We start from the raw sequence: 13,797 nt of genomic DNA, 5'->3' as shown, positions 1-13,797 counted from the left end.
TTTAGCCAACATTAGGGCTCCAACCCCTGAAGTGAGCGTTTTTCCTTTAGCCAACATTAGGGCTCCAACCCCTGAGTTGAGCGTTTTCCTTTAGCCAACATTAGTCCTCCAATCCTGAGTTGAGCTTTTTATCTTTTGCCAACATTAGGGCTCCAATCCCTGAGTTGCGCCTTTTAGAAACAGGGTTCCATTCCCTAGTCCATTCCATCATAGATAAATACAATTCTTGAAAATGAAAAAAAAGAAGAGAGAGAATGAGTTCAGATGTGTCACAACTAACTCACGAAATTTTTCTAGTGAAAACTGGGGCAGAAAATTTCGTTCGTTTGTTTGTTTTGGTGTCTTAAGCAGGTTTGACATCGAGGCACAGGGTTCGAGACGACCGATGGAATGAATCTCAATCCAGAATAGAGAAAGGAAGAAAAGAATAAAAAGAAATGAATTCAAAATGTTGAAGCAAACAAAGTTGCGGATTGCTCAGAACGTGATTGAAGTCACAAGGTCCGCATGTTCCGTTTTGACACAATGCTGAAGAAAGAAACAACACCTACAACTTGCGAGCATCAAGATTCAGATTGGAGTCCACATCAAAATCAGCCAAGACTCAAGATCAAGCTTCAAGAAAATTATAGATAGGAATCTTGTGACTCATAGTTGATAGGCATAGCTAGCTTAGCTTTGATTTTCCTTTTGGTGTAATAAGGAGGTCAGCAAGCAGTAGCAGCAGCAACAGCAGTGAAATCACAACTCCTAGTAGTTCCAGCTACCAAACCTTCCAGAACTACACTGACCTGATTCCTTTATAGCCAAGGATATGTAGGCAACCTCTAATGCAGGGTTCGGTCAGACGGTTTTCAAAAATGCTTCTCATGGAGTGTCAAGCAGGCAACAATCTCTCATAATTGCTCATTTATCTTTGCCCAAAAACCCTTCGTGTCTCGGAGTCAAAAGTGGGGCAGTTGTGAGCACGTGATTTTTGCCTCGCTTGAACTATTCCTATAAATTTCTAAAAATTGGATTTTGACAACATCATAGTACTATATCATGTACTGAAAAAGTCAATGAACATACANAATTTCCATTGGAGGACAATGCTCGTTGACAATGTATTTGGTTTCTATAATTTTTTCGGATGTATCGATCATTAATTGATGTGCTATTGTGGAAATCAATAGACTATAACTCGCATCCTCATCGACTACAATACCATCGACCTGAAATTCTCTAAATCTCCAATAGCTATCCCAATTCCCATTCAATTGTAGCATAATTGAAATTTGGACATAATTGAGTTTGTTGTAGAAGATTTAGTCGTTTTTGATGTGTGAAATCAGAAAAAAGGTTGAAACACAGTGTATCGCAAAAACAGAGACTCAAATTTGAAACGAAACAGACAATATTTATTAATGTGCGTGATTTGCGTTGTGGAAGATCTGGAAGAATATTTAATTCCCCAATTTTAGCGCGCCTAAATATGGAAGCCTACAGCTACTATGATTCCTTATTTAATGAATTGTCTATATTTTGTAGAAATACTATTAGCATGAAGGGTAATATGCAAACTATGAACATATTTGGTAATATAGTTTCCTATACGGTATAGGAACGAAAATTTCCCATTCTTAAATTCCGTGCCGAGTCAAACTACCTCATCTAATTTGAAACGGAGGAAGTAGTTATTTATACAATTGAGTCAATTATAAAATATGTTTGAGTACAGTTCTGTAAGAAGCATATTGATAACAATGATAACTAACCACAAATATTTCCAAGTATAAAAACTTTAAAAGCTAGTGCATAAAACTTAAATCTTTTTATTTCACTGGATATAAGTTGTCTCCTAAATGAATGTCTTTATTGCTACTTTCAAAGCTCCACATGCTAATTATTCGAAGTAAATAGTAGCCATGTGTACATGCATGCATTAAAAAACCTCTACTTTGCCAGAATAACCAAATTTTGCAAATAGGTATATGGAAAAGTATAAAGCTTCTATTTTTCATCTATCGTTGCTTTTGAATATTTTTCAACTTTTAATGAAAACCTTCACCACTCGATGGAAGTACGTACTATAGAATCTAATTCTTCTTGAACATAAGGAACGCCTATATATAGTTTGTTTATTCTCCTGTTTATAGATCATAAATTCCTACAAACATTAAACTAGTACAGATATACATTTAGTTTCCTTCATCAACCAGAGCCATGACTGCTGCTGGAATCACTAGGCTTCCGCGAAAATCACCGCAGATTAGGTTATTTTTGTTTCTAATTAGAGGTTCTTCTTAGCTAAAGTATATAATATATATATCTTTTGCAAATGCTCGTTAAAGATGTACATAGCATATTTACATGTTCGTAGACTATAGGGAAGTGTTAAGGTGTGGAACAGCACCACCAAAGGGACGTGGTGCAGTGGATGAGACTGCTCTTCCCTTAACCAGAGGTTTCGGGTTCGAGCCTTGGATATGAAAAAATCCTTGGTAGGGAGCGCTTCCCCCCAAATGGGGCCCTACGCGGTGCAAATCAGGATATTAGTCGGGCTCCAATGCGGGTACTGAACACCGGGTGGGAAACCAAAAAAAAAAAAAGGTGTGGAAGAGCCTTAGCTGCAGAGCTCAACTAGAATGCTTGAAGTGTATTTGCTTAGAGGAGAGTAGCCTACGTGGGCTCTTCCAGATGTTAGATTTCATATATAGTTTTTGTTGAGAGTATGAATTCTTATATATGTATGTATATGCAGGTTGCAGCTGCATGAAGTGGGACGTTGGATGAGCAAGCTTGCTGGGGTGAAGGAGAGATACGGATCGGAGAAGAAGAAATCATGTTGGTGGGTACCTCACCCTAGGACAGGGATATATTTCCCACAAGGTCACGAAAGAGTGATTGATGACATACCAAATGGTGCTGCCTCTCTTACTCAAACGTATTGGCTTCGGAGCGAGGACGGTGTTGACAAACCTCAATCTGATTTTCCCATCAGCCATAATATTACTTATAGGCAATATTACTCATGAAATCAGGGGCCAATATTGTATCATATACAGTAACACTTTGCATATGCACTAAAACATGGGATCTACTAAATATGTACATTCCATAAATGGATTGTGACCCTGATAGCATAAATAAATTGGATTGTGGGTTCAGTCCTAAACGAGGAAATCCATAACTTTGAATCCTGAACTGCTTTTACAGGAAATGCAATATATATAGCATAGCTTGTACTGAAAGTTGAAATTGTTAATTTAACTAGGTATTAGGAGTACTAAAGTTTGGAATCGTTCCCTAGTAAATAACTGGCTTCTTCACATTTGTCTCTCCCTATAAATATATTTAATAGTGGTCGTGTTGGATATTTTAGTAATTAACTTCAATTATCTTGAAAGATTAAACTCAGGCATTTAACTTAGTTCAACTGTGCTGCAACTAATAAGAGAAGGATAAAAAGGAATATAGCATTAACTAGAGGAATAAAAATGCTATTTTCCTAAAATTTTAAAGTATACGTAACATTTTAATAAAAATTACTACTAAATAGTATTATTTGAGAAAGAAATAGTCAAAGAAGATATATTGACTTGTCTCCATGTGGATGGCCTGATTGAAACATGTGGAGATGATCCCATATCATCTCCAACGTTAGGTGTTCTAAACAGAATTATGTTGGTAACATGTGCTTGTATATTGGGTCAAAAACCTATTGACTTTTAAATCATACTAATAGTATTATTAATTTATAAAATGTGAGAAGAAGCTAATTAACTAGTAATAATATCAGAGGAAGAGGGGAGGACGTAGTAATAAGTTTTGCTCGGACATGTACATGTGTTACAAAATGTACGACTAAATAGATAAAAATAATAAATTTTCAGAGTCATAAGATTCAAAACGGGCCAAAGGGAGAGGAGGGTAATTATAGAGAAAAGGGATGGAAGAGAAGTGGTGGGGAACAGAAGAAGAGAAGAAAATCTCCCGCTACATGTCATGAGATGAACCGGCAAAGTAAATCACTGCTTTTGTAATGATTGATTTACCATAAGATCGAGGTCCGCTAATAAATTAATTAATTAATATGTGGATAATGTTGGATCGATATATGCATCTCAGCTTTAATTGGTGTTCGTATACTATTGATGCAGGTATTGAGCTGGAGACTTAACTTAGAGCTCTATATATCTTGGCTTTTGTTGAGACAAAAATTGCCAAGGCTACAATGTTGTCTGTCTCTTACTTCCTCATATATATCAAAAACCACGCTTTGACCTATTGCCATCTTGTGCTATTATTCTTACTAGTACTTTTCTTTGGATAGAGTGAACACAAATCTTAAGTAGAATCTAAATTTTGAAAGCTTGTTGCATGTTCTGTTCAGAGCTTACGCAAGTTACAAAGAATTAGTAATTATAAAGGAAGAGCAATAATAAGAAAAAATAAATAAATTGCCATGACAAATAGATGTATCACAGAAATAACTAAAACAGTGAGCATAGAAATTGCTCCTTTACCTTTTGGACAAACTTATTGGGATACTTGCTAACTTCAACAATTTATATATGTATGATTTCATAGTTCAGATATGAAAAGAAATTCAATCATTCGAGAACATGGAGCAGTAGCTTAATAACTTTTTGGATTAGGGTGTAAGAAAAAACTCATCCTGCTATTATCTTGTAGAGAAAGTCAAGAAAGGACAATTTAGTAATTTCATATAAGTTAGTTTGTTAGTTATTAACACTAATCCTAGAGTTAGTTAGTTTGTTAATAACGGCTAATCCTAGTTTGTTAGAGTTAGCTTTAGTAAAGTACAATTAGTCTATACATATATATATATATATATATATACACACACTCCAACTATGTAGAAATCAATCAGATGAAATAAATCACGTCTTCCTCTCTTAGCTCATTTCTTTCTCTCTCTTTCTTCTTCTTCTTCTTTATCGTCTCTCTACTTCATCAAATTGGATCCAATCCAGACTTTACTTCATGGTATCAGAGTAGATCAGGCTAATTCAATAGCTTGAATCTCGATTCAACATCTTGTTTACGCAAAATCAGAAAGAATTCTGAAATTGATTTCTTGTCTAGTTCAATTCTTGAAGAAGACTTGATTGCTATGGCGTTAAATGAACAACAAGTTGTTCCTCCTGTAATTCCGACTACAAGTTCCAGTCAAGGAGGATTGCATGCAATTGATTATAATCATCCGCTGTTTTTAAGCCCATCAGATATTAGTGGCATCCAAATCATATCATTTCAACTAACTGGGATTGAAAACTATTCCCTATGGTTTCGATCTATGAGAATGGCTTTGTTAGGAAGGAATAAGTTGGGTTTGGTGGATGGAACATGCACAAAAGAAAGTTTCCCAGAAAGTCTGTGGAATCATTGGGAAAGAGTAAATGCTATCGTGCTTTCTTGGTTGATAAATTCTGTGAGTAATGGGTTGCTTGGAGGTATAATGTATGTCTCAAGTGCACAGGTTGTGTGGGAAGATTTGCATGAAAGGTTTGACAAAGTAGATGGCTCAAGATCATACAATTTACATAAAGAAATTGCTCCTCTTAGCCAAGGAACAACATCTATTTCTGCATATTTCTCAAGGCTAAAGGATCTGTGGGAGGATTTTGAAACACTGGTTCCTGCACCTGGGTGTGACTGTCCAAAGTCAAGAGAATCTGTTGTTCATTTGCAAAAATTGAAGCTGTTTCAGTTCCTGATGGAGCTAAATGATTCCTATGGCCAAGCTAGGAGTCAAACCTTGCTGATGAGTCCAATGCCAACGGTTAATCAAGCATATGCCATGGTGATTAGTGATGAGAGCCAAAAATCAGTTGCAGCCAATGCTGGCTTACTAGGAGCAAATCCTACATCTAGAACTGGTCAATATGATATGGCAGTGTATACCAAGACTGGGGAAAATTATCAGAAAACTAGGAGAAATTCCAATTTGTTCTATGAAGTGTGCAAAATGAAAGGGCATTCTAGAGAAAATTGCTACAAAGTTGTAGGTTATCCTCCAGAATATAGACCAAGAAAGAAGAACACAAATGCACACAGTGCATATAATGTGCTATCTGAAGTTAGTATACAGGATAATCAGTTACCTAGAGGGAATTAGAATGAGAACTGTTCACAGAACTCTCAATTAACAAGCAGTGGTGTGAGTGCCAATAATCCTCAGAATATTGGGCAAGTGAATAATACTCCTTGGATGGCAAATTGCACATTCACCAAAGAGCAGTATGCTACTGAACAAAGACAATTCAAGTTCTGCTTCTACTACAGCAACACCATCAGCTAATGCTGCAGGTATTCCTTGTGCCTTATTAGCTTCTAATAATATACAAGAATGGATCATAGACACAGGGGCTACAAATCATATGGTAGTTGATTTAGAACTGTTAAATAAGGCCTCATTAATGCAATCAAGTCAGTCAAAGAAAGTACATTTACCTAATGGAGAAACTACTCAAGTTACTCATATTAAAACTAGTACCTTAACAGATCAAGACATAATAACTAATGTGTTATACATTCCTCAATTCAAATATAATCTCTTATCTGTCTCTAAAGTAACTAAGGAACCGAAATGCTCAGTTGCATTCTTCCCTGATTTTTGTATATATCAGGAACTCTTCAGTGGGAGGGTGAAAGCGATTGGTAAAGAAGACAGTGGTCTATACATTCTCAGTAGACAAAAATCACCAGGAAATAATGCAATTAGTTTAAACACTAAGGAGACAGAAATCAGTAAAGAGATTAATTCAAATGATATTGAACTTTGGCATAAAAGACTTGGACATGTGTCTGCTACAGTTCTCAATAAGCTACTTTCTGCAAATGCACAAGATATATCTGCTAGAATAGATCTATGTACTACATGTCCTTGTGCAAAGCAAACAAGACAACCTTTTCCTTTCAGTAGTATAAAAACATCTACTAGTTTTGAGTTAGTTCATATGGATTTATGGGGTCCTTACAAAATTCCTACTATGGGTGGTAATAGGTTTTTTCTAACTGTAGTAGATGATTTTTCTAGAATGACAAGGATTTTTTTTTTTTGAAGTTGAAATCTGATATATGCGTGATTGTACAATAATTTCTTACTTTTGTGAAAACACAGTTTGGAACAACAGTTAAAACAGTAAGAACAAATAATGGCACATAATTTGTTAATTCAGTTTGTGAGAATTTCTTTAAGAATCTAGGAGTGATTCATCAAAATACATGTCCTTATACTCCTCAGCAAAATGGAGTAGCTGAGAGAAAGCATAGACATATCCTAGAACTCACTAGAGCTATCAGATTTCAAGCTAATATACCTATCAAATTCTGGGAATATTGTGTTATTGCTGCAGTATATATCATTAATAGGCTGCCTAGTTCTGTCATTGAAAATAAAAGTCCATATGAAAGGATATATAATAGAAAACCTACATTACAACATCTTAAGGTTATAGGTTGTTTATGCTATGCAAAAATAGTTAATCAAAGTGATAAACTAATGCCTAGAGCAAAACCTTCTATACACATGGGATATGCTACAGCCCAAAAAAGGTATGTGTTATATGATTTAATAGATAAAAGGTTCTTTGTAAGCAAGGATGTTCAGTTTAGAGAAGATATATTTCCTTTTAGAAACAAACAAGACAACAACAGATCTTTATTTGTTCATCCAAACATAACAGGCTTATTTTTACATACCATAGATCCAATAACACAAACTACAACTTTAGAAAATAACATGTATCCAAATCAACAAGAAGATACTGTCATACCAGAAGTTACACAAGAGTACACACAACACTATGAGTCTATTCCTACAGAATCTGTTCAGACTAACAATCAACAAATATCAGTTATACAACAAACAGATCAAATCTCACAATCAGCTCCTATTCAATCAAATATCAGAAAGTTAGGTAGAGGAAAGAAACCACCTATATGGATGAAAGATTTTGTGTCATTAACTGCCCAACAAAATGAACCTTATGCAATATTAAAATTCATAACCTATGAACAGTTAACTCCTAAATATCAAGCCTACTTGACAGCAGCTTCAAATGTTAGTGAACCAACTCTATATTCTGAAGTTGTAAAGGACCCTAAATGGACAGATGCAATGAAAGCAGAGATTGAAGCTCTACAAAACAATCACACATGGGACATAGTAACTCTGCCCACTGGTAAAACCCCTATAAGATGCAAGTGGATTTACAAGATTAAATATAAGGCCTCCGGTGAAATAGAAAGATTTAAAGCTAGGTTAGTAGCTAAAGGTTTCAGTCAAAAGGAGGGGATAGATTATCAAGAAACTTTTTCTCTAGTCAGAAAAATGAAAACTGTAAGAACTATATTAGCTATAGCTGCTACAAGACACTGGCATATACATCAAATGGATATATATAATGCTTTCTTGCAGGGGGATTTACTAGATGAGATATATATGGAACTACCCTAAGGATTCACAAGTTAGGGGGAGAAAAAGGTATGCAGACTTGTGAAATTTCTATATGGGTTGAAACAAGCTCCTAGACAATGGAATGCTAAACTGACAGAAGCACTAATGAAGTCTCAATTTCAGCAAAGTCAACATGACCAGTCTTTGTTTTTTAAGAAAACTACAGAAGGTATCACAATGGTGTTAATCTATGTAGATGATATGCTTGTGACGGGTGACTATCTAAAACTAATAGAGGAAACAAAAGCACATCTGCAACAGTCTTTCAAAATGAAAGATCTAGGGGAATTGAAGTACTTTCTAGGTATATAATTTGCCAGATCAGAACAAGGGATTCTAAGGAGTTGCAGCTGCCAAACCATCAATAACACCTCTTGATGCAAATATGAGGCTTACAACTACAAAGTATGATGAACATATCAAGAAAAACAAGTCTATTGTCTTGATGAATGAAGAACGAGCAGATTTAACTTCTTGTCAAAGACTGATAGGAAAACTCTTATATTTAACAATGACAAGGCCAGATATCTCATTTAGTGTTCAAACACTAAGTCAATTCCTCGAAAGACCAAAGAAGTCTTACATGGAAGCAGCTCTAAGAATTGTCAAATATATCAAAAACAGTCCAGGACAAGAAATACTACTTTCCAGCAAATTCAACAATACTATCTCAGCATACTGTGATGCAGACTGGGCAGCTTGTCCTTTTTCAAGAAAGTCTATTTCAGGTTATCTAGTTAAGTTTGGAGACTCTAATATCGTGGAAATCCAAGAAGCAAACTACTGTTTCCAGAAGCTCAGCAGAAGCTGAGTGTAGAAGTCTTGCAACAACTGTAGCAGAACTTATTTGGTTGATTGGATTGCTAAAAGAAGTGGAAGTTGATATCGAACTACCAGTTGAAGTGTTTAATGACAGCAAAGCTGCAATTCAGATTGCAACAAATCCTGTTTATCACGAAAGAACAAAGCACATCGAGATCGACTGTCATTTCATCAGAGAAAAAATTGTACAAGGGCTAATCAAAACAACATACATATCTACCAAAGAGCAACCAGCAGATATGCTAACCAAAGGTCTCAAGGCGCAGCATGAATATCTTTCTTCCAAGCTAGGTGTTCTTAATGTATTCTCAGTACCTAGCTTGAGGGGGAGTGTAGATAAAGATATAACATAATCAAGAAAGGGTAATTTAGTAATTTCATATAAGTTAGTTTGTTAGTTATTAACCACCAATCCTAGAGTTAGTTATCTTGTTAATAACGGCTAATCTTAGTTTGTTATAGTTAGCTTTAGCTAAGTACAATTAGTCTATATATATATATATATATATACACACACTCTAACTATGTAGAAATAATGAGATGAATAAAATCATTTTTCTTCCCCTCTTAGCTCATCTCTTTCTCTCTCTGTTTCCTCCTCTTTCTTATTCTCCCCAATGCACAAATAAAACAAAACAATAACAGGGGTGGACAAGAAACTCCCTGAAAGGCCAAAGGCCGAAGCAATAATGACTCATGAGGTGCTAAGACTTCCCCCAAGCATGGTCTTTTGTGTGGGCACCCTACACTTAGTTCTCACCATCTAACTTGCTCTTGCACTCTTCCAATGGCTTTGCTCTCTATGCCCAAAATCCTACAAAATAAAACAACACTACAAAAATAATACAATAAGAAAAAAAAATTAAAAATAAAAAGAAAGCAGTAAAGCTGGGTTGCCTCCCAACAAGCGCCTAATTTAACGTCGCGGCACGACGTGAACCACTTTTTTCTCCACCTCGAACTTATGAATTGTACCCCTAACATGGAATCCAGTCTGCGGCTATGCTCCTTTGGTGGGGCTACAATGAAAACTAGGCCAAGTAATAATTTTTTTCACTCTGCACTTCTTGGCCTTTAGATGAGGAATGTAATTTTTGCTTTTTGGCACAACAAATTCAAGAATATAGGCACTCTCATCCTCACTCTTTGACTCCCCCATAGGCTCAGATGGCTTGATTAGTTTCTCACTATCTAAACACAATGTGGAAAAATGATTGGAATGAGGTCTAATATGTCCTAACTCATGAATTGTACTACTATTTACATCCCCATATATACACACACTCAAGTCTCCCAAAGTAATGTTATCTCCTCCCTCATATGACTCTACATCACTCTTCTCAACATTGGCATCCTCAAGAAAAACATCATCTAATGATTAGTATTCTCGTTTTAGCTCTTCAATTTGGTCTAGAAGATTTTTTTCAGCTTTACACAAGTCATTATTAAATTGTTGGGCGTTACATGCATCAACCTTTGCACTCAAATCTGCATCTAAGTTATGTACAGCCAAGCCAAAATTATCAATTTTATGTGCAAGTTCATCTCTCTCCTTAGACCAATCATTCACCAACATTGTTAGAAGACAAAGTCATTCCTCATGTTCGCCTAATTGTGAATATTCTTCCCAATACCAACTCTTACTACCATATTCAAATTCAGACCTCCCAGAGTTCAGGTCATGACAAGCCCAAAAAGACAGGCTATAAAAGTCTTCCGTCAACCAAGTGTCTTCATCAATAACCTTACCTCCGGATATTTCATCCCCAGATGTCATGCTGAGAAAACTAGAAACACACTAAGAGAAAAATCAAATTGTTATATAAATAAAAATATATACAAAATAAAATGGATGAAATTAAAGTCTAATCTAGAAAAACAGCTAATTTCTAAGTCCCCGGCAACGGCGCCAAAAAACTTGTTGCGGCAAAACGCACACGCAAGTATACGCGGTCCTCAAATAATAAAGTGACTAAAAGTCGGATGTCGAACCCACGAGGACTTGTGATTAACTATTAACTAAATTAGACTATCCTAATTATCTAAACAAGAATTAAACCTAGAAATATTTGATTCTAAACTAATTAAAATAAATAAAAACAAATAATGAACTTTGAACAGAAAAAGAAAAGATTTTTATGATATCAATATAATGAAAACGATCTAGGGTTATGGGTTATCTAACATTGCTATTGTATTCTTCAATTGAATTGACTAACTAATTTTGTCTAGTTTATTGGTTAACAGGGTTAATATTGCTCATAAGAATCTGTCGAGTTCTTACTCGCCTATTCAAGCTAACCTAACGCCTATATGTCTATGGAGTTAGAACTAACAAGAACACATTTATAATTCCTGTAAATTAACCAAGCAAGGCAATTAGGTATATGTCTATCCTAACCGCGAATCCATTCTCTGATGCCCAGGTTCAAGAACTTGCTCTACTCAATCCTATATGCAATCTAGAATTTCCACTTTCGAGTTCAATTCAAGATTCGTAGATAGTATTCAATTGGTGATCAAGCAATCAAATAATTAAGTGCAGGATTAAATAAATAAACCAATATGATAAACAAAGAAATCAAAATCAATATCCGAATAACAATAGTCATGAAAGAACCACAACCCTGGAACGTGAAGTTTAGCTCCACATAGACATGGTAGCAAAACAACAAATCATATAAAGAAACATAAAAATTACTAAGTTTGGGTGAAGAAGATGAAACCCGACCTCCACGGCGGCTCCTTGCTCTCCCTCGGTCGAATTCCCTTCAAAAAGTGTGTTAGATGTATGTTAGATGACCTAAAAAGGGTGTTTTGGCCTATATATTGCGTACAAAAGTCGTGGGCTAAAGTTCTCCTAATCCTAGTCCGAATCAGCTTCAGGGATTGATTCTGGGGTGGATGCTTCGCATCCACCTCGTCCTCCGCTTCTCAGCTTAGCATGCTAAGGTGGATGCTTCGCATCCACCCTTTGTTCCTCCATTTCAGCTTTGCCCAGGTGCGGATGCTATGGGGATGCTATGGGCTGACTTCACTGCTAAGGGGTGCACCAAGTATCTTCCTTCCAAGGTTGGATGCGACGCATCCAACCTCTTTTCTTCTAGTTGGAGCACCTTTTCTTCATATTTTTGCACTCCAAACACCCTAGATCATCACACACAACTCCATTAATCATAAAACCAATAATTAAAGCATGTTGGACATTTTTAACACCAAAAAGCACCAAAAAGCGATTAAAACATAAGTGTAATAATATCAAAACATATAGAGATATGCCCAACAACACTTATTGTCTCTTCACTTCATTTAATTGGATTCAATCCAGACTTTACTTCATAACCAAGATCCATTCTCAAAGATATCATCTTTAAAGCTCAATACATTTGATGATAAGATTCTTAAAATTCACTATTATGACGGGAACAAAAATAAACAAATAACATTGTACTCTATCGAACAAGTAAGAAAGTTTCGACTTTAATATATGTCAGAATAAATTATTCTGTCATTGTGTTTTAGTATTTACAACCTAAAAAAATGTGCCTTAGTATTTAATTACATTGCAAAATCAAGGGGAACTCAAAGTTGAATCCTGAATTTAAGGTCTTCTTTCAATATATTTGAGTTTCAACTTCTTTTCAATTCAAAAAATTTTAGTCTAGGCATATTGAGGCCGTTTGAGTAACATGCAAGGGTAACAAAATTTTCTTCACGATTCCATCTGCAAGCATTTTAATAATTGAGAAGATTGACATCGTATTCTAATTTAAGGAATAGTTAGATTAGAATAAGACATACCTAAACACCGAATCTCATGGAGCCAAGGAAAGGCGGAGAAATCGATGGTACTCTGCTGTTTGCTTAGGTAAATGAATAAAAAGAATAATAAGATTTTCAAGAAACATTTAGGGAAAAAAAGTTTTTTTTTTTTTTTTTTTTTTTTGGGTGGGAGAAAACAATATATTTGCCAAAACAGACAGTTTAAATGAATTTTGGCTTGTTATGACGAGAGAAAAGGAAAATAAAGGGGAAGGACAAAATGCGCGAAAATAGAGATTGCAAGTTGCAGTTAAAAAAACAAAGAACTTGCAAGTTGCGCGCGGGAGGCGGTGGTCGGTCTCTGGTTTAATTTTGTTTTTGTGTTTAGTTTTATTTGGTTGTGTTCTGGTTTATGCAGGTGTTCTTTAATTAATGAACTCTGGATCCTATAGAGAGGGGTGAGTCGAAGCATGTAAATTAGATTGAATGGTATAAAATGAATATTTACATTATCAATACGTAAAGTAATTAAACGCTGTATATTTTGTCACCATTATAGGTTGTTCTAGGGGTGTTTATGGGAAATTTGAAAATTGAATCGATCAGAAAATCTAATCACTTTTCATTTGATTTTGGTTTTGTATCTAAAATTGACAAAATTTATTTTGATATTTAATATATATATATATATATATATATATATATATATATATATAGGCCTTGAAAGGTATCTGAGCTACCTTTTA

General features: G+C 35.2%; 1 protein-coding gene across 1 annotated transcript; it reads left to right on the top strand.

Moving 5' to 3' along the window:
* The first annotated feature begins 2,158 nt into the window (after positions 1-2,158).
* On the top strand, positions 2,159-3,311 carry LOC109239040. Its single transcript, XM_019405543.1, has 2 exons — positions 2,159-2,255; positions 2,744-3,311. The coding sequence occupies exons 1-2, from the start codon at positions 2,206-2,208 to the stop codon at positions 3,015-3,017; spliced, it is 324 nt and encodes a 107-aa protein (XP_019261088.1). The 5' UTR covers positions 2,159-2,205; the 3' UTR covers positions 3,018-3,311.
* Positions 3,312-13,797: the final 10,486 nt, after the last annotated feature.

This window comes from Nicotiana attenuata, unplaced genomic scaffold (genome assembly GCF_001879085.1).
Source record: "Nicotiana attenuata strain UT unplaced genomic scaffold, NIATTr2, whole genome shotgun sequence".
In the NCBI taxonomy this organism is placed as follows: domain Eukaryota; kingdom Viridiplantae; phylum Streptophyta; class Magnoliopsida; order Solanales; family Solanaceae; genus Nicotiana; species Nicotiana attenuata.
Note: the sequence above shows the minus strand (reverse complement) of the source record. Positions and strands in the feature narration are given on the sequence as shown.